Source organism: Salvelinus fontinalis, unplaced genomic scaffold (genome assembly GCF_029448725.1).
Source record: "Salvelinus fontinalis isolate EN_2023a unplaced genomic scaffold, ASM2944872v1 scaffold_0039, whole genome shotgun sequence".
Classification (NCBI taxonomy): domain Eukaryota; kingdom Metazoa; phylum Chordata; class Actinopteri; order Salmoniformes; family Salmonidae; genus Salvelinus; species Salvelinus fontinalis.
The window spans coordinates 89,409-112,001 of NW_026600248.1; the positions used below are offsets into that span (position 1 = coordinate 89,409).

A 22,593-nucleotide genomic window follows, 5' to 3' on the forward strand; every position below is an offset into this window, starting at 1 on the left:
TCTCAGTTTTAATACTCACCACTAAATCCTGTATTAAAAGGTTGGTCCTCAGTGTTAATACGCACTACTACATCCTGTATTAAAAGGCTGGTCCTCAGTTTTAATACTCACCACTACATCCTGTATTAAAAGGCTGGTCCTCAGTTTTAATACTCACCACTACATCCTGTATTAAAAGGCTGGTCCTCAGTTTTAATACTCACTACTACATCCTGTATTAAAAGGCTGGTCCTCAGTTTTAATACTCACTACTACATCCTGTATTAAAAGGCTGGTCCTCAGTTTTAATACTCGCTACTACATCCTGTATTAAAATGCTGGTCATCAGTTTTAATACTCACCACTACATCCTGTATTAAAAGGCTGGTCCTCAGTGTTAATACTCACTACTACATCCTGTATTAAAAGGCTGGTCCTCAGTTTTAATACTCACCACTACATCCTGTATTAAAAGGCTGGTCCTCAGTTTTAATACTCACTACTACATCCTGTATTAAAAGGCTGGTCCTCAGTTTTAATACTCACCACTACATCCTGTATTAAAAGGCCGGTCCTCAGTTGTAATACTCACCACTACATCCTGTATTAAAAGGCCGGTCCTCAGTTTTAATACTCACTACTACATCCTGTATTAAAAGGCTGGTCCTCAGTTTTAATACTCACCACTACATCCTGTATTAAAAGGTTGGCTGGTCCTCAGTTTTAATACTCACCACGACATCCTGTATTAAAAGGCTGTTCCTCAGTATTAATACTCACCACTACATCCTGTATTAAAAGGCTGTTCCTCAGTATTAATACTCACCACTACATCCTGTATTAAAAGCCTGGTCCTCAGTTTTAATACTCACCACGACATCCTGTATTAAAAGGCTGGTCCTCAGTTTTAATACTCACTACTACATCCTGTATTAAAAGGCTGGCTGGTCCTCAGTTTTAATACTCACTACTACATCCTGTATTAAAAGGCTGGTCCTCAGTGTTAATACTCACCACTACATCCTGTATTAAAAGGCTGGTCCTCAGTGTTAATACTCACCAATACATCCTGTATTAAAAGGCTGGTCCTCAGTTTTAATACTCACCACTACATCCTGTATTAAAAGGCTGGTACTCAGTTTTAATACTCACCACTACATCCTGTATTAAAAGGCTGGTCCTCAGTTTTAATACTCACTACTACATCCTGTATTAAAAGGCTGGTCCTCAGTTTTAATACTCACCACTACATCCTGTATTAAAAGGCTGGTCCTCAGTTTTAATACTCACTACTACATCCTGTATTAAAAGGCTGGTCCTCAGTTGTAATACTCACCACTACATCCTGTATTAAAAGGTTGACTGGTCCTCAGTTTTAATACTCAAAACTACATCCTTTATTAAAAGGCTGGTCCTCAGTTTTAATACTCACTACTACATCCTGTATTAAAAGGCTGGTCCTCAGTTGTAATACTCACCACTACATCCTGTTTTAAAAGGCTGGTCCTCAGTTTTAATACTCATCACTACATCCTGTATTAAAAGGCTGGTCCTCAGTTGTAATACTCACCACTACATCCTGTATTAAAAGGCTGATCCTCAGTTTTAATACTCACCACTACATCCTGTATTAAAAGGCTGGTCCTCAGTGTTAATACTCACCACTACATCCTGTATTAAAAGGCTGGTCCTCAGTTTTAATACTCACCACTACTACATCCTGTATTAAAAGGCTGGTCCTCAGTTTTAATACTCACCACTACATCCTGTATTAAAAGGCTGGTTCTCAGTTTTAATACTCACCACTAAATCCTGTATTAAAAGGTTGGTCCTCAGTGTTAATACGCACTACTACATCCTGTATTAAAAGGCTGGTCCTCAGTTTTAATACTCACCACTACATCCTGTATTAAAAGGCTGGTCCTCAGTTTTAATACTCACCACTACATCCTGTATTAAAAGGCTGGTCCTCAGTTTTAATACTCACTACTACATCCTGTATTAAAAGGCTGGTCCTCAGTTTTAATACTCACTACTACATCCTGTATTAAAAGGCTGGTCCTCAGTTTTAATACTCACTACTACATCCTGTATTAAAAGGCTGGTCCTCAGTTTTAATACTCGCTACTACATCCTGTATTAAAATGCTGGTCATCAGTTTTAATACTCACCACTACATCCTGTATTAAAAGGCTGGTCCTCAGTGTTAATACTCACTACTACATCCTGTATTAAAAGGCTGGTCCTCAGTTTTAATACTCACCACTACATCCTGTATTAAAAGGCTGGTCCTCAGTTTTAATACTCACTACTACATCCTGTATTAAAAGGCTGGTCCTCAGTTTTAATACTCACCACTACATCCTGTATTAAAAGGCCGGTCCTCAGTTGTAATACTCACCACTACATCCTGTATTAAAAGGCCGGTCCTCAGTTTTAATACTCACTACTACATCCTGTATTAAAAGGCTGGTCCTCAGTTTTAATACTCACCACTACATCCTGTATTAAAAGGTTGGCTGGTCCTCAGTTTTAATACTCACCACGACATCCTGTATTAAAAGGCTGTTCCTCAGTATTAATACTCACCACTACATCCTGTATTAAAAGGCTGTTCCTCAGTATTAATACTCACCACTACATCCTGTATTAAAAGCCTGGTCCTCAGTTTTAATACTCACCACGACATCCTGTATTAAAAGGCTGGTCCTCAGTTTTAATACTCACTACTACATCCTGTATTAAAAGGCTGGTTGGTCCTCAGTTTTAATACTCACTACTACATCCTGTATTAAAAGGCTGGTCCTCAGTGTTAATACTCACCACTACATCCTGTATTAAAAGGCTGGTCCTCAGTGTTAATACTCACCAATACATCCTGTATTAAAAGGCTGGTCCTCAGTTTTAATACTCACCACTACATCCTGTATTAAAAGGCTGGTCCTCAGTTTTAATACTCACCACTACATCCTGCATTAAAAGGCTGGTCCTCAGTTTTAATACTCACCACTACATCCTGTATTAAAAGGCTGGTCCTCAGTTTTAATACTCACCACTACATCCTGTATTAAAAGGCTGGTCCTCAGTTTTAATACTCACCACTACATCCTGTATTAAAAGGCTGGTCCTCAGTTTTAATACTCGCTACTACATCCTGTATTAAAAGGCTGGTCCTCAGTTTTAATACTCACTACTACGTCCTGTATTTAAAGGTTGGCTGGTCCTCAGTTTTAATACTCACCACTACATCCTGTATTAAAAGGCTGGTCCTCAGTTTTAATACTCACCACTACATCCTGTATTAAAAGGCTGGTCCTCAGTTTTAATACTCACTACTACATCCTGTATTAAAAGGTTGACTGGTCCTCAGTTTTAATACTCAAAACTACATCCTTTATTAAAAGGCTGGTCCTCAGTTTTAATACTCACTACTACATCCTGTATTAAAAGGCTGGTCCTCAGTTGTAATACTCACCACTACATCCTGTTTTAAAAGGCTGGTCCTCAGTTTTAATACTCATCACTACATCCTGTATTAAAAGGCTGGTCCTCAGTTGTAATACTCACCACTACATCCTGTATTAAAAGGCTGATCCTCAGTTTTAATACTCACCACTACATCCTGTATTAAAAGGCTGGTCCTCAGTGTTAATACTCACCACTACATCCTGTATTAAAAGGCTGGTCCTCAGTTTTAATACTCACCACTACTACATCCTGTATTAAAAGGCTGGTCCTCAGTTTTAGTACTCACTACTACATCCTGTATTAAAAGGCTGGTCCTCAGTTTTAATACTCACCACTACATCCTGTATTAAAAGGCTGGTTCTCAGTTTTAATACTCACCACTAAATCCTGTATTAAAAGGTTGGTCCTCAGTGTTAATACGCACTACTACATCCTGTATTAAAAGGCTGGTCCTCAGTTTTAATACTCACCACTACATCCTGTATTAAAAGGCTGGTCCTCAGTTTTAATACTCACCACTACATCCTGTATTAAAAGGCTGGTCCTCAGTTTTAATACTCACTACTACATCCTGTATTAAAAGGCTGGTCCTCAGTTTTAATACTCACTACTACATCCTGTATTAAAAGGCTGGTCCTCAGTTTTAATACTCGCTACTACATCCTGTATTAAAATGCTGGTCATCAGTTTTAATACTCACCACTACATCCTGTATTAAAAGGCTGGTCCTCAGTGTTAATACTCACTACTACATCCTGTATTAAAAGGCTGGTCCTCAGTTTTAATACTCACCACTACATCCTGTATTAAAAGGCTGGTCCTCAGTTTTAATACTCACTACTACATCCTGTATTAAAAGGCTGGTCCTCAGTTTTAATACTCACCACGACATCCTGTATTAAAAGGCTGTTCCTCAGTATTAATACTCACCACTACATCCTGTATTAAAAGGCTGTTCCTCAGTATTAATACTCACCACTACATCCTGTATTAAAAGCCTGGTCCTCAGTTTTAATACTCACCACGACATCCTGTATTAAAAGGCTGGTCCTCAGTTTTAATACTCACTACTACATCCTGTATTAAAAGGCTGGCTGGTCCTCAGTTTTAATACTCACTACTACATCCTGTATTAAAAGGCTGGTCCTCAGTGTTAATACTCACCACTACATCCTGTATTAAAAGGCTGGTCCTCAGTGTTAATACTCACCAATACATCCTGTATTAAAAGGCTGGTCCTCAGTTTTAATACTCACCACTACATCCTGTATTAAAAGGCTGGTCCTCAGTTTTAATACTCACCACGACATCCTGTATTAAAAGGCTGGTCCTCAGTTTTAATACTCACCACTACATCCTGTATTAAAAGGCTGGTCCTCAGTTTTAATACTCACCACTACATCCTGTATTAAGAGGCTGGTCCTCAGTGTTAATACTCACCACTACATCCTGTATTAAAAGGCTGGTCCTCAGTTTTAATACTCACCACTACATCCTGTATTAAAAGGCTGGTCCTCAGTTTTAATACTCACTACTACATCCTGTATTAAAAGGTTGGTCCTCAGTTTTAATACTTACCACTACATCCTGTATTAAAAGGCTGGTCCTCAGATTTAATACTCACCACTACATCCTGTATTAAAAGGTTGGTCCTCAGTTTTAATACTCACCAATACATCCTGTATTAAAAGGCTGGTCCTCAGATTTAATACTCACTACTACATCCTGTATTAAAAGGCTGGTCCTCAGTTTTAATACTCACCACTACATCCTGTATTAAAAGGTTGGCTGGTCCACAGTATTAATACTCACTACTACATCCTGTATTAAAAGGTTGTTCCTCAGTTTTAATACTCACCACTACATCCTGTATTAAAAGGCTGGTCCTCAGATTTAATACTCACCACTACATCCTGTATTAAAAGGTTGGTCCTCAGTTTTAATACTCACCACTACATCCTGTATTAAAAGGCTGGTCCTCAGTTTTAATACTCACCACTACATCCTGTATTAAAAGGCTGGTCCTCAGTTTTAATACTCACCACTACATCCTGTATTAAAAGGCTGGTCCTCAGTGTTAATACTCACCACTACATCCTGTATTAAAAGGCTGGTCCTCAGTTTTAATACTCACCACTACATCCTGTATTAAAAGGCTGGTCCTCAGTTTTAATACTCACCACTACATCCTGTATTAAAAGGCTGGTCCTCAGATTTAATACTCACTACTACATCCTGTATTAAAAGGCTGGTCCTCAGTTTTAATACTCACTACTACATCCTGTATTAAAAGGCTGGTCCTCAGTTTTAATACTCACCACTACATCCTGTATTAAAAGGCTGGTCCTCAGTGTTAATACTCACTACTACATCCTGTATTAAAAGGCTGGTCCTCGGTTTTAATTCTCACTACTACATCCTGTATTAAAAGGCTGGTCCTCAGTTTTAATACTCACCACTACATCCTGTATTAAAAGGCTGGTCCTCAGTTTTAATACTCGCTACTACATCCTGTATTAAAAGGCAGGTCCTCAGTTTTAATACTCACCACTACATCCTGTATTAAAGGGCTGGTCCTCAGTTTTAATACGCACTACTACATCCTGTATTAAAAGGCTGGTCCTCAGTTTTAATCCTCATCACTACATCCTGTATTAAAAGGTTGGTCCTCAGTTTTAATACTCACCACTACATCCTGTATTAAAAGGTTGGTCCTCAGTTTTAATACTCACCAATACATCCTGTATTAAAAGGCTGGTCCTCAGATTTAATACTCACCACTACATCCTGTATTAAAAGGCTGGTCCTCAGTTTTAATACTCACCACTACATCCTGTATTAAAGGTTGGCTGGTCCACAGTATTAATACTCACTACTACATCCTGTATTAAAAGGTTGTTCCTCAGTTTTAATACTCACCACTACATCCTGTATTAAAAGGCTGGTCCTCAGATGTAATACTCACCACTACATCCTGTATTAAAAGGTTGGTCCTCAGTTTTAATACTCACCACTACATCCTGTATTAAAAGGCTGGTCCTCAGTTTTAATACTCACCACTACATCCTGTATTAAAAGGCTGGTCCTCAGTTTTAATACTCACCACTACATCCTGTATTAAAAGGCTGGTCCTCAGTTTTAATACTCACCACTACATCCTGTATTAAAAGGCTGGTCCTCAGTTTTAATACTCACCACTACATCCTGTATTAAAAGGCTGGTCCTCAGTTTTAATACTCACCACTACATCCTGTATTAAAAGGCTGGTCCTCAGTTTTAATACTCACCACTACATCCTGTATTAAAAGGCTGGTCCTCAGTTTTAATACTCACTACTACATCCTGTATTAAAAGGCTGGTCCTCAGTTTTAATACTCACCACTACATCCTGTATTAAAAGGCTGGTCCTCAGTGTTAATACTCACTACTACATCCTGTATTAAAAGGCTGGTCCTCAGATTTAATACTCACTACTACATCCTGTATTAAAAGGCTGGTCCTCAGTTTTAATACTCACCACTACATCCTGTATTAAAAGGCTGGTCCTCAGTTTTAATACTCACCACTACATCCTGTATTAAAAGGCTGGTCCTCAGTTTTAATACTCACTACTACATCCTGTATTAAAAGGCTGGTCCTCAGTTTTAATACTCACTACTACATCCTGTATTAAAAGGCTGGTCCTCAGTTTTAATACTCACTACTACATCCTGTATTAAAAGGCTGATGCTCAGTTTTAATACTCACCACTACATCCTGTATTTAAAGGCTGGTCCTCAGTGTTAATACTCACCACTACATCCTGTATTAAAAGGCTGGTCCTCAGTTTTAATGCTCACCACTACATCCTGTATTAAAAGGCTGGTCCTCATTTTAATACTCACTACTACATCCTGTATTAAAAGGCTGGTCCTCAGTTTTAATCCTCACCACTACATCCTGTATTAAAAGGCTGGTCCTCAGTTTTAATACTCACCACTACATCCTGTATTAAAAGGCTGGCTGGTCCTCAGTATTAATACTCACTACTACATCCTGTATTAAAAGGCTGGTCCTCAGTTTTAATACTCACTACTACATCCTGTATTAAAAGGCTGGTCCTCAGTTTTAATACTCACCACTACATCCTGTATTAAAAGGCTGGCTGGTCCTCAGTTTTAATACTCACCACTACATCCTGTATTAAAAGGTTGGCTGGTCCACAGTATTAATACTCACTACTACATCCTGTATTAAAAGGCTGGTCCTCAGTTTTAATACTCACTACTACATACTGTATTAAAAGGCTGGTCCTCAGTTTTAATACTCACCACTACATCCTGTATTAAAAGGCTGGTCCTCAGTTGTAATACTCACCACTACATCCTGTATTAAAAGGCTGATCCTCAGTTTTAATACTCACCACTACATCCTGTATTAAAAGGCTGGTCCTCAGTTTTAATACTCCACACTACATCCTGTATTAAAAGGCTGGCTGGTCCTCAGTTTTAATACTCACTACTACATCCTGTATTAAAAGGCTGGTCCTCAGTGTTAATACTCACTACTACATCCTGTATTAAAAGGCTGGTCCTCAGTTTTAATACTCACCACTACATCCTGTATTAAAAGGCTGGTCCTCAGTTTTAATACTCACTACTACATCCTGTATTAAAAGGCTGGTCCTCAGGTTTAATACTCACCGCTACATCCTGTATTAAAAGGCTGTTCCTCATTAATGTCCCGTAGATCACTTGATTATCCTGTTTGTTTCCAGAACTTTCTAATACACAAGCTTCCAACTCACCGAACTTTCCTCGTTCAAATATAAAACACACGATACCAAACCCGGTTCCTCGGTCCTCAAACCAACTTACCCCAAACGGAGCTTTAAAGCACCTCATTGCTGGAACCAACTACAAAAATACATTACAATTGGATGTTCTGGTGCCGCTCGGGCTAACTAGACCATCTTACTGAGGAATGTAATTCGTTTTTCTAGAATATTTGTGTTGTGTTGTATTTTACTGTTTTTTTTATTGTATTTGATGTGTCTCAATAACTTGTATGTGCTGGGCTCCCTGGTGAAAGACCCTGGTTTCTATGGGGACTCCCTGTTACAATAAAGGTCACAAACATTTAGCCATGAAATCCCTAGTTTGAAACAGACTATTTCCTGGAATTTTCTGTGTCCCCCCCCCTCCCCCCCCTCACCTGGTTTCTGAGAGGTACACAGAGGGAGGTTATGTAACTGGCAGCAATGTAAGGGCTTTCACTGGAGGGGAGGAGCTATGCTAGGGAGGAGGAGCTAGATAGATGGGAGGGACAGATAGCTTGAGAGGAGGAGCTATGCTAGGGAGGAGGAGCTAGATAGATGGGAGGGACAGATAGCTTGAGAGGAGGAGCTATGCTAGGGAGGAGGAGCTAGATAGATGGGAGGGACAGATAGCTTGAGAGGAGGAGCTATGCTAGGGAGGAGCTAGATAGATGGGCGGGATAGATAGCTTGTGAGGAGGAGCTATTCTAGGGAGGAGGAGCTAGATAGATGGGAGGGACAGATTGCTTGAGAGGAGGAGCTATGGAGGAAGGAAAGGTAGGCAGGGAAGGAGAGGAATCTAGGAAGAGAGGCTAGCAAGCGAGAAGAGCGAATGGAAACTAGAGACATCAAGAAGCTACAGACAAAACTAACTGATCTAGAAAAAGTGATTTAGACAGAAAAATATGAAAGCAGATTCTCTAGACAATTAATGTAATTTATTTTATGACATTTAATACAATAACCTACATCAAATATTATCTGTTATATTGACAAGATAGTCGAGTGACCGCTCTAACAATGAAAATACCTGTCCTCAAAGATGGAAGGGAGGCGGGATCAGGCGGGACCATTCCAGCCAATGAGAGGTCAGATACACGTGTAAACACCAGACGCAACTCCCGATATAAATGTGTTTCTTTCTAAATTGCCGAAATGCCACGCGCGTCACTTATATCAGTGCAGTCGTAGAAAAAAAAAACCATTATGGAACTTTTATTTTAGCAAATTAGCATATACATTTTTTGTGACCAAATTCAACATTTTTTTTATGGAGGTCAATGAGAAAGTGACTCACGTCGTAGTATTATCAATCAATCAATCAATGAAATGTATTTATCGAGCCCTTCCTACATCAGCTGATATCTCAAACAGCAAGCAATGCAGATGTAGAAACACGGATATATTACTTGTGGTTTCATTATTTTCTGAGACCCTCTTCCTCTCTGCGGACATCTACTACAGAGCACCAGGGCACTACTACCCTCTACTGCCCTCTAGTGGCCAACACTGTTACTGGACCACTACAACTCTCTAGAGACCAACAGGAGGGTCTCTCTCCAGGAACAGGGTTGGACCAACAGGAGGGTCTCTCTCCGGGAACAGGTTTGGACCAACAGGAGGGTCTCTCTCCAGGAACAGGGTTGGACCAACAGGAGGGTCTCTCTCCAGGAACAGGGTTGGACCAACAGGAGGGTCTCTCTCCAGGAACAGGGTTGGACCAAAAGGAGGGTCTCTCTCCAGGAACAGGGTTGGAGATTAAACCACTCCAGACATATTAATGGTTCTGATGATGTTCTGGTAGATTAAACCACTCCAGACATATTAATGGTTCTGATGATGTTCTGGTAGATTAAACCACTCCAGACATATTAATGGTTCTGATGATGTTCTGGTAGATTAAACCACTCCAGACATATTAATGGTTCTGATGATGTTCTGGTAGATTAACCCACTCCAGACATATTAATGGTTCTGGTAGAATAAACCACTCCAGACATATTAATGGTTCTGGTGATGTTCTGGTAGATTAACCCACTCCAGACATATTAATGGTTCTGGTGATGTTCTGGTAGATTAACCCACTCCAGACATATTAATGGTTCTGGTAGAATAACCCACTCCAGACATATTAATGGTTCTGATGATGTTCTGGTAGATTAAACCCCTCCAGACATATTAATGGTTCTGGTGATGTTCTGGTAGATTAAACCACTCCAGACATATTAATGGTTCTGGTGATGTTCTGGTAGATTAACCCACTCCAGACATATTAATGGTTCTGGTGATGTTCTGGTAGATTAACCCACTCCAGACATATTAATGGTTCTGATGATGTTCTGGTAGATTAACCCACTCCAGACATATTACTGGTTCTGGTGATGTTCTGGTAGATTAAACCACTCCAGACATATTAATGGTTCTGATGATGTTCTGGTAGATTAAACCACTCCAGACATATTAATGGTTCTGGTGATGTTCTGGTAGATTAAACCACTCCAGACATATTAATGGTTCTGGTGATGTTCTGGTAGATTAACCCACTCCAGACATATTAATGGTTCTGGTAGATTAAACCACTCCAGACATATTAATGGTTCTGGTGATGTTCTGGTAGAATAAACCACTCCAGACATATTAATGGTTCTGGTAGATTAACCCACTCCAGACATATTACTGGTTCTGGTGATGTTCTGGTAGATTAAACCACTCCAGACATATTAATGGTTCTGGTAGATTAACCCACTCCAGATATATTAATGGTTCTGATGATGTTCTGGTAGATTAACCCACTCCAGACATATTAATGGTTCTGGTAGATTAACCCCTCCAGACATATTAATGGTTCTGATGATGTTCTGGTAGATTAAACCACTCCAGACATATTAATGGTTCTGGTGATGTTCTGGTAGATTAAACCACTCCAGACATATTAATGGTTCTGGTGATGTTCTGGTAGAATAAACCACTCCAGACATATTAATGGTTCTGGTGATGTTCTGGTAGATTAACCCACTCCAGACATATTAATGGTTCTGGTAGATTAAACCACTCCAGACATATTAATGGTTCTGGTGATGTTCTGGTAGAATAAACCACTCCAGACATATTAATGGTTCTGGTAGATTAACCCACTCCAGACATATTACTGGTTCTGGTGATGTTCTGGTAGATTAAACCACTCCAGACATATTAATGGTTCTGGTAGATTAACCCACTCCAGATATATTAATGGTTCTGATGATGTTCTGGTAGATTAACCCACTCCAGACATATTAATGGTTCTGGTAGATTAACCCCTCCAGACATATTAATGGTTCTGATGATGTTCTGGTAGATTAAACCACTCCAGACATATTAATGGTTCTGATGATGTTCTGGTAGATTAAACCACTCCAGACATATTAATGGTTCTGATGATGTTCTGGTAGATTAAACCACTCCAGACATATTAATGGTTCTGGTAGATTAACCCACTCCAGATATATTAATGGTTCTGATGATGTTCTGGTAGATTAACCCACTCCAGACATATTAATGGTTCTGGTAGATTAACCCCTCCAGACATATTAATGGTTCTGATGATGTTCTGGTAGATTAAACCACTCCAGACATATTAATGGTTCTGATGATGTTCTGGTAGATTAAACCACTCCAGACATATTAATGGTTCTGGTAGATTAAACCACTCCAGATATATTAATGGTTCTGATGTTTTATTAGAAGGTACAAAAAAAAACATTAATAAAAACATGTTTATTATCAATCTATGGATCAGAAGACTCTCCAACCATCTAGATAGGGGTGTGTGTGTGTGTGTGTGTGTGTGTGTGTGTGTGTGTGTGTGTGTGAGAGAGGGGGGTGTGTGTGTGTGTGTGTGTGTGTGTGAGAGAGAGAGGGGTGTGTGTGTGTGTGTGTGTGTGTGTGTGTGTGTGTGTGTGTGTGTGTGTGTGTGTGAGAGAGAGGGGGGTGTGTGTGTGTGTGTGTGTGTGTGTGTGTGTGTGTGTGTGTGTGTGAGAGAGAGAGGGGGGTGTGTGTGTGTGTGTGTGTGTGTGTGAGAGAGAGAGGGGGGTGTGTGTGTGTGTGTGTGTGTGTGTGTGTGTGTGAGAGAGGGGGGTGTGTGTGTGTGTGTGTGTGTGTGAGAGAGAGGGGTGTGTGTGTGTGTGTGTGTGTGTGTGTGTGTGTGTGTGTGTGTGTGTGTGTGTGTGTGTGTGTGTGTGTGTGTGTGTGTGTGTGTGAGAGAGAGGGGTGTGTGTGTGTGTGTGTGTGTGTGTGAGAGAGGGGGGTGTGTGTGTGTGTGTGTGAGAGAGAGAGGGGTGTGTGTGTGTGTGTGTGTGTGTGTGTGTGTGAGAGAGAGGGGGGTGTGTGTGTGTGTGTGTGTGTGTGTGTGTGTGTGTGTGTGTGTGTGTGTGTGTGTGTGTGTGTGTGTGTGTGTGTGTGTGTGTGAGAGAGGGGGGTGTGTGTGTGTGTGTGTGTGTGTGTGAGAGAGAGAGGGGTGTGTGTGTGTGTGTGTGTGTGTGTGTGTGTGTGTGTGTGTGTGTGTGTGAGAGAGAGGGGGGTGTGTGTGTGTGTGTGTGTGTGTGTGTGTGTGTGTGTGTGTGTGTGTGTGAGAGAGAGTGGGGGGTGTGTGTGTGTGTGTGTGTGTGTGTGAGAGAGAGAGTGGGGTGTGTGTGTGTGTGTGTGTGTGTGTGTGTGTGTGTGAGAGAGAGGGGGGTGTGTGTGTGTGTGTGTGTGTGTGTGTGTGTGAGAGAGAGGGGTGTGTGTGTGTGTGTGTGTGTGTGTGTGTGTGTGTGTGTGTGTGTGTGTGTGTGTGTGTGTGTGTGTGTGTGTGTGTGTGTGTGTGAGAGAGAGGGGTGTGTGTGTGTGTGTGTGTGTGTGTGAGAGAGGGGGGTGTGTGTGTGTGTGTGAGAGAGAGAGGGGTGTGTGTGTGTGTGTGTGTGTGTGTGTGTGTGTGTGTGTGTGTGTGAGAGAGAGGGGGGTGTGTGTGTGTGTGTGTGTGTGTGTGTGTGTGTGTGTGTGAGAGAGAGGGGTGTGTGTGTGTGTGTGTGTGTGAGAGAGAGGGGTGTGTGTGTGTGTGTGTGTGTGTGTGTGTGTGTGAGAGAGGGGGGTGTGTGTGTGTGTGTGAGAGAGAGAGGGGTGTGTGTGTGTGTGTGTGTGTGTGTGAGAGAGAGAGGTGGGAGTGTGTGTGTGTGTGTGTGTGAGAGAGGGGTGGGAGTGTGTGTGTGTGAGAGAGGGGTGGGAGTGTGTGTGTGTGTGTGTGTGTGTGTGTGTGTGTGTGTGTGTGTGAGAGAGAGAGGTGTGTGTGTGTGTGTGTGTGAGTGAGAGAGAGGGGTGGGAGTGGCTCCTGTCCACCCTTCTCCTGAAGTGTGCACTCGTTCACTCCCCCTGGTGGATTTAAAAGGACTGGGGCACCAACCCAATCACTAGGAGAGAAGGAGAGGACACTTCTGGACGAGGGTATAGAATATGAGTGTCCGACCATCTCTCAGTATAATCCGTCTGTCCGGCGGTGTGGACCCCCCCTCTGAACCGTCTGTCCTAGCGAGGTGGGAACCCGCGGTGTGGACCCCCCCGACCTCTGAACCCTCCCCTGTCCCCTCTAAAGGACCTGTTCCTCTCCCGGCCCCTGTCCCCCCCCCGGCCGGCGTTAGGACCCCCACGCCCCCCACGGGATGACCCCCCTCCACGGTCTGACTTCAGCTTGGAGGGAGGTGACTTGGGTCGCAGACGTTCTATCTCCTCTGTACAGCCTGGAGGACACACCAAGAGGAGAGAACAGGGATTAGACAGAGAAGAAGAGATGGAGGACACACCAAGAGGAGACAACAGGGATTAGACAGAGAAGAAGAGATGGAGGAGACACCAAGAGGAGACAACAGGGATTAGACAGAGAAGAAGAGATGGAGGAGAGAGAGGAGACAACAGGGATTAGACAGAGAAGAAGAGATGGAGGAGAGAGAGGAGACAACAGGGATTAGACAGAGAAGAGATGGAGGAGAGAGAGGAGACAACAGGGATTAGACAGAGAAGAGATGGAGGAGACACCAAGAGGAGACAACAGGGATTAGACAGAGAAGAAGAGATGGAGGAGAGAGAGGAGACAACGGGGATTAGACAGAGAAGAAGAGATGGAGGAGAGAGAGGAGACAACAGGGATTAGACAGAGAAGAAGAGATGGAGGAGAGAGAGGAGACAACAGGGATTAGACAGAGAAGAGATGGAGGAGAGAGAGGAGACAACAGGGATTAGACAGAGAAGAAGAGATGGAGGAGAGAGAGGAGACAACAGGGATTAGACAGAGAAGAAGAGATGGAGGACCCACCAAGAGGAGACAACAGGGATTAGACAGAGAAGAAGAGATGGACACACCAAGAGGAGACGACAGGGATTAGACAGAGAAGAAGAGATGGAGGACCCACCAAGAGGAGACAACAGGGATTAGACAGAGAAGAAGAGATGGAGGAGAGAGAGGAGACAACAGGGATTAGACAGAGAAGAAGAGATGGAGGAGACACCAAGAGGAGACAACTGGGATTAGACAGAGAAGAAGAGATGGAGGAGACACCAAGAGGAGACAACATGGATTAGACAGAGAAGAAGAGATGGAGGAGACACCAAGAGGAGACAACATGGATTAGACAGAGAAGAAGAGATGGAGGAGACACCAAGAGGAGACAACTGGGATTAGATGGAGGAGAAGAGATGGACACACCAAGAGGAGACAACAGGGATTAGACAGAGAAGAAGAGATGGAGGAGAGAGAGGAGATGGAGAGGAGGAGAGGAGATGAGAGATTAGATGGAGGAGAGAGAGGAGAGGAGAGGAGGAGAGGAGATGAGAGATTAGATGGAGGAGAGATGAGATGAGATATTAGATGGAGGAGAGGAGATGAGCGATTAGATGGAGGAGAGAGAGGAGAACAGATGGAGATATTAGATGGAGAAGAGATGGAGATATTAGATGGAGGAGAGAGGAGAAGAGATGGATATGAGATGGAGGAGAGAGAGGAGATGAGAGATTAGATGGAGGAGAGAGAGGAGAGGAGATGGAGGAGAGAGAGAGGAGATGAGAGGAGATGAGAGGAGATGAGAGATTAGATGGAGGAGAGAGAGAGGAGATGAGAGAGAGGACAGACAAGACAGATCAATGTGTGTAAGACCTACCTGAGGTGTGAGTGTGGTGTGATTAAGGACCTACCTGAGAGGTGAGACTGTGTGATTGAGAAGTGGGAGGAGTAAGACTCTGAGTTGAAGTTACTGTTGGTCAGAGTAGGACCTACTGTCAACCACCCTGGAGACAGAGAGACAGAGAGGAGGGAGAGAGGGGGAGAGAGAGAGGAGAGAGAGGAGGAGAGAGACAGAGAGAGAGAGACAGAGAGACAGAGAGAAGGGGAGAGAGAGAGAAAAGGGGACAGAGAGAGAGAGAAAGAGAGGGGAGGGAGAGAGAGAGGGGAGAGAGAGAGGAGAGAGGGGGGAGAGAGAGGGGAGGGAGAAAGAGAGAGGGGAGGGAGAAAGAGAAGGGGAGAGAGAGAGGAGGGGAGGGAGAGAAAGATAAGGGGAGGGAGAGAAAGAGAAGGGGAGAGAGAGAGGAGGGGAGGGAGGGAGAGGGAGAGAAAGAGAGAGGAGGGGAGGGAGAGAAAGAGAGAGGGGAGGGAGGGAGAGGGAGAGAAAGAGAGAGGAGGGGAGGGAGAGAAAGAGAGAGGGGAGGGAGAGAGAGAGAGAGAAGGGGAGGGAGAGAAAGAGAGAGGGGAGGGGAGGGAGACAAAGAGGAGAGGAGGGAGAGAGGAGAGTGTAACTTCCTGGAGTAGATCAAACTGCTCGTGTCATGTCTCCATCTTAACTGGCTTCATCTGGTTTCAGTGGGTTACAGAGTCTTCACATAGGAATGACTGGTGTCACGTGATCCATGGCTTTGTCCTTTCACATATACAGTCATTGGTATGACCCACCTGGTCTGATGACCCACCTGGTCTGTATGACCAACCTGGTCTGTATGAAACACCTGGTCTGTATGACCCACCTGGTCTGATGGTAGAGTCCCGTCCAAACAGGTGTAGTCGACGTCTCCCCAGACAGAAGTGTTCTATGATGTGGAATATCTCACCTGGTCTGATAGTAGAGTCTCGTCCAAACAGGTGTAGTCGACGTCTCCCCAGACAGAAGTGTTCTATAATATGGAATATCTCACCTGGTCTGATGGTAGAGTCCCGTCCAAACAGGTGTAGTCGACGTCTCCCCAGACAGAAGTGTTCTATAATATGGAATATCTCACCTGGTCTGATGGTAGAGTCCCGTCCAAACAGGTGTAGTCGACGTCTCCCCAGACAGAAGTGTTCTATAATATGGAATATCTCACCTGGTCTGATAGTAGAGTCTCGTCCAAACAGGTGTAGTCGACGTCTCCCCAGACAGAAGTGTTCTATAATATGGAATATCTCACCTGGTCTGATGGTAGAGTCCCGTCCAAACAGGTGTAGTCGACGTCTCCCCAGACAGAAGTGTTCTATAATATGGAATATCTCACCTGGTCTGATAGTAGAGTCTCGTCCAAACAGGTGTAGTCGACGTCTCCCCAGACAGAAGTGTTCTATGATGTGGAATATCTCACCTGGTCTGATAGTAGAGTCCCGTCCAAACAGGTGTAGTCGACGTCTCCCCAGACAGAAGTGTTCTATGATGTGGAATATCTCACCTGGTCTGATAGTAGAGTCTCGTCCAAACAGGTGTAGTCGACGTCTCCCCAGACAGAAGTGTTCTATAATATGGAATATCTCACCTGGTCTGATAGTAGAGTCCCGTCCAAACAGGTGTAGTCGACGTCTCCCCAGACAGAAGTGTTCTATAATATGGAATATCTCACCTGGTCTGATAGTAGAGTCTCGTCCAAACAGGTGTAGTCGACGTCTCCCCAGACAGAAGTGTTCTATGATGTGGAATATCTCCACCGGCTTCTCCACGTTCCCGATCTCAGGCTCCTCGGTGATAATCAGGTCGATATCCACGTTGGCGTGGATGAAATCCCCATCTGTAGACCGCCGCACTGTTCCTTTAATACCCATGAGACAGTGTTCCTAGAGAGGGGAGGAGGGGGGAGGAGAGAGGAGAGGGGGAGGAGGGAGGGGAGAGGAAGGGAGGAGAGAGGGGGGGAGGGGGGAGGAGAGAGGAGAGGGGGAGGAGGGAGGGGAGAGGAAGGGAGGAGAGAGGGGGGGGAGGGGAGGAGGGGGGGAGGAGAGAGGGGGGGAGGGAGGGGAGGAGAGAGGGGGGAGGGAGGAGAGGGGGAGGAGAGAGGGGAGAGGAAGGGAGGAGAGGAGAGAGGGGAGGAGGAGAGAGGGAGGAGAGCGGGAGGAGAAAGGGGAGGAGGAGAGAGGGAGGAGGAGAGAGGGGAGGATAGGGGAGAAGAGAGGGGGGGATAGGGGAGAAGAGATGGGAGAGGGGGGAGGGAGGAGAGAGGGAGAGAGGGGGGAGGAGAGAGGGGAGAGGGAGGAGAGAGAAAAGGGGGAGGGAGGGGAGGAGAGAGAAAAGGGGGAGGGAGGGAGGGGAGGAGGAGAGAGGGGGGGGGGGAGAGGGGAGGAGGAGAGAGGGAAAGAGGGAGGGGGGAGGGAGAGGGAGGAGGGGGGAGAAGAGAAGGAGAAAAGGAGAGAGATGTGCATGAGACAGTGTGTGTTGGTGTCATGGTGTCTGTTACCTTGGTTCTCTGAAACACAGCTTTAGGGTCCAGGGTTTTGGTGTGGTACCTTGGTTCTCTGAAACACAGCTTTAGGGTCCAGGGTTTTGGTGTGTTACCTTGGTTCTCTGAAACACAGCTTTAGGGTCCAGGGTTTTGGTCTTTCCAGGGTTGTTCTTGTTGGTCTTGATCCAACAGATATCCTCACAACGTCTGAAACCCCACTTTCTCAGACACTGTGGAGGGGGGAGAGGAGGGAGTAGGGAGAGGAAGGAGAGGAGGGTGGAGGGAGAGGAGGGTGGAGGGAGAGGGGAAGAGGAGAGAGGAGAGGAGGGTGGAGGGAGAGGAGGGAGAGGGGGGTGGAGGGAGAGGGGGGTGGAGGGGAGAGGAAGGAGAGGAGGGAGGAGGGAGAGGGGGGTGGAGGGGAGAGGAAGGAGAGGAGGGAGGAGGGAGGGGAGGAGGGAGGGGAGAGAGGAGGGAGGAGGGAGGAGGAAGAGGAGGGTGTAGGGAGGAGGAAGAGGAGGGTGTAGGGAGGAGGGAGGAGGAAGAGGAGGGTGTAGGGAGGAGGGAGGAGGAAGAGGAGGGTGTAGGGAGGAGAGAGAGGAGGATGAGGAGGGAGAGGAGGGTGTAGGGAGGAGGGGAGAAGAGGGAATAGCGGGAGAGGAAGAGGAGGGTGGAGGAAGATGAGGGAGGAGGAAGAGGAGGGAGAGGTGGGTGGAGGAAGAGGAGGGAGGAGAGAGAGGAGGAGGGAGGAGGGAGAGGAGGAGGGAGGCGGAGGGAGGAGAGAGAGGAGGAGGGAGAGGAGGGAGGAGAGAGTTGATTGTGTGTTTGTGTTTCACACTTGAAGTCCAGATTCATAAACAAATATAAATATACAGTTTAAGGGGAAACCTGTAGTGAAATGACTGTTAACTACACTAACCAGTTAACTACACTACCCAGATAACTACACTAACCAGTTAACTACACTACCCAGATAACTACACTAACCAGTTAACTACACTACCTGTAGTGTAATGATTGTTAACTACACTACCTGTTAACTACACTACCCAGTTAACTACACTACCCAGATAACTACACTACCCAGTTAACTACACTACCCAGATAACTACACTAACCAGTTAACTACACTACCCAGTTAACTACACTACCCAGTTAACTACACTACCCAGATAACTACACTACCTGTTAACTACACTACCTGTTAACTACACTACCCAGTTAACTACACTACCCAGATAACTACACTACCCAGTTAACTACACTACCCAGTTAACTACACTACCCAGTTAACTACACTACCCAGTTAACTACACTAACCAGTTAACTACACTACCCAGTTTACTACACTACCCAGATAACTACACTACCCAGATAACTACACTACCCAGTTAACTACACTACCCAGATAACTACACTAACCAGTTAACTACACTACCCAGATAACTACACTAACCAGTTAACTACACTACCCAGTTAACTACACTACCCAGATAACTACACTACCCAGATAACTACACTACCTGTTAACTACACTACCCAGTTAACTACACTACCCAGATAACTACACTACCCAGTTAACTACACTACCCAGTTAACTACACTACCCAGTTAACTACACTACCCAGATAACTACACTAACCAGTTAACTACACTACCCAGTTAACTACACTACCCAGATAACTACACTAACCAGTTAACTACACTACCCAGATAACTACACTACCTGTTAACTACACTACCCAGTTAACTACACTACCCAGATAACTACACTAACCAGTTAACTACACTACCCAGATAACTACACTACCTGTTAACTACACTACCTGTTAACTACACTAACCAGTTAACTACACTAACCAGTTAACTACACTAACCAGTTAACTACACTAACCAGTTAACTACACTAACCAGTTAACTACACTAACCAGTTAACTACACTAACCAGTTAACTACACTACCCAGATAACTGGTTAGTGTAGTTAACAGGTAGTGTAGTTAACTACACTAACCAGTTAACTACACTAACCAGTTAACTACACTAACCAGTTAACTACACTAACCAGTTAACTACACTACCTGTAGTGAAATGACTGTTAACTACACTAACCAGTTAACTACACTAACCAGTTGACTACACTAACCAGTTGACTACACTAGCCAGTTGACTACACTAACCAGGTGACTACACTAGCCAGTTGACTACACTAGCCAGTTGACTACACTAGCCAGTTGACTGCACTAACCAGGTGACTGCACTAGCCAGTTGACTACACTAGCCAGTTGACTGCACTAGCCAGTTGACTACACTAACCAGTTGACTACACTAGCCAGTTGACTACACTAGCCAGGTGACTGCACTAGCCAGTTGACTACACTAGCCAGTTGACTGCACTAGCCAGTTGACTACACTAGCCAGTTGACTACACTAACCAGTTGACTACACTAACCAGTTAACTACACTAGCCAGTTGAATAGACTAGCCAGTTGACTACACTAGCCAGTTGACTGCACTAGCCAGTTGACTACACTAGCCAGTTGACTAGACTAGCCAGTTGACTGCACTAGCCAGTTGACTACACTAGCCAGTTGACTACACTAGCCAGTTGACTACACTAGCCAGTTGACTGCACTAGCCAGTTGACTACACTAGCCAGTTGACTACACTAGCCAGTTGACTACACTAGCCAGTTGACTACACTAGCCAGTTGACTACACTAGCCAGTTGACTACGAGCCAGTTGACTACACTAGCCAGTTGACTACACTAGCCAGTTGACTACACTAGCCAGTTGACTGCACTAGCCAGTTGACTACACTAGCCAGTTGACTAGACTAGCCAGTTGACTGCACTAGCCAGTTGACTACACTAACCAGGTGACTACACTAGCCAGTTGACTACACTAGCCTGTTGACTACACTAGCCAGTTGACTACACTAGCCAGTTGACTACACTAACCAGGTGACTACACTAGCCAGTTGACTGCACTAGCCAGTTGATGACACTAACCAGTTGACTACACTAACCAGTTGACTACACTAACCAGTTGACTACACTAACCAGTTGACTACGAGCCAGTTAACTACACTAACCAGTTGACGACACTAACCAGTTGACTACGAGCCAGTTGACTACACTAGCCAGTTAACTACACTAACCAGTTGACTACACTAACCAGTTGACTACACTAACCAGTTGACTACACTAACCAGTTGACTGCACTAACCAGTTGACTGCACTAACCAGTTGACTACACTAACCAGTTGACTACACTAACCAGTTGACTACACTAGCCAGTTGACTACACTAACCAGTTGACTACACTAGCCAGTTGACTACACTAGCCAGTTGACTAACCAGTTGACTGCACTAGCCAGTTAACTGCACTAGCCAGATGACTGCACTAGCCAGTTGACTACACTAGCCAGTTGACTACACTAGCCAGTTGACTACACTAGCCAGTTGACTACACTAGCCAGTTGACTACACTAACCAGTTGACTAGACTAACCAGTTGACTACACTAGCCAGTTGACTACACTAGCCAGTTAACTGCACTAGCCAGTTGACTGCACTAGCCAGTTGACTGCACTAGCCAGTTGACTACACTAGCCAGTTGACTACACTAACCAGTTGACTACACTAACCAGTTGACTACACTAACCAGTTGACTACACTAACCAGTTGACTGCACTAACCAGTTGACTACACTAACCAGTTGACTAACCAGTTGACTGCACTAACCAGTTGACGACACTAACCAGTTGACTAACCAGTTGACGACACTAACCAGTTGACTAGCCAGTTGACGACACTAGCCAGTTGACTACACTAGCCAGTTGACTACACTAACCAGTTGACTACACTAACCAGTTGACTACACTAACCAGTTGACTACACTACCCAGATGACTACACTAGCCAGTTGACTACACTAACCAGTTGACTACACTAACCAGGTGACTACACTAGCCAGTTGACTACACTAACCAGTTGACTACACTAACCAGGTGACTACACTAGCCAGTTGACTACACTAGCCAGTTGACTACACTAGCCAGTTGACTACACTAGCCAGTTGACTACACTAGCCAGTTGACTACACTAACCAGTTGACTACACTAGCCAGTTGACTACGAGCCAGTTAACGACACTAGCCAGTTGACTACACTAACCAGTTGACTACACTAGCCAGTTGACTGCACTAGCCAGTTGACTACACTAGCCAGTTGACTACACTAGCCAGTTGACTGCACTAGCCAGTTGACTAGCCAGTTGACTACACTAACCAGTTGACTACACTAGCCAGTTGACTACACTAGCCAGTTGACTACACTAACCAGTTGACTACACTAGCCAGTTGACTACACTAGCCAGTTGACTACACTAACCAGTTGACTAACCAGTTGACTACACTAACCAGTTGACTACACTAACCAGTTGACTACACTAACCAGTTGACTACACTAACCAGTTGACTGCACTAGCCAGTTGACTACACTAGCCAGTTGACTACACTAACCAGTTGACGACACTAACCAGTTGACGACACTAACCAGTTAATTACACTAACCAGTTGACTACACTAGCCAGTTGACTACACTAACCAGTTGACTACACTAGCCAGTTGACTACACTAACCAGTTGACTACACTAGCCAGTTGACTACACTAGCCAGTTGACTACA

General features: G+C 44.4%; 1 protein-coding gene across 3 annotated transcripts in view; it reads right to left on the reverse strand.

Annotated features, from left to right (window-relative positions):
• Window positions 1-11,941: 11,941 nt before the first annotated feature.
• The window catches only part of mettl14 (methyltransferase 14, N6-adenosine-methyltransferase subunit), a 37,768-nt gene continuing 27,116 nt past the window's right edge, over window positions 11,942-22,593 (reverse strand). For all 3 annotated transcript variants that reach the window (XM_055910959.1, XM_055910958.1, XM_055910960.1), the window contains 4 exons: window positions 18,025-18,141; window positions 16,850-17,312; window positions 15,440-15,532; window positions 11,942-13,992 (listed from right to left, as the gene is read on the reverse strand). In XM_055910959.1, coding sequence (XP_055766934.1) covers window positions 13,781-13,992; window positions 15,440-15,532; window positions 16,850-17,312; window positions 18,025-18,141 — 885 coding nt within the window. In that variant the 3' untranslated portion in view covers window positions 11,942-13,780. The remainder of the gene's footprint in view (window positions 13,993-15,439; window positions 15,533-16,849; window positions 17,313-18,024; window positions 18,142-22,593) is intronic.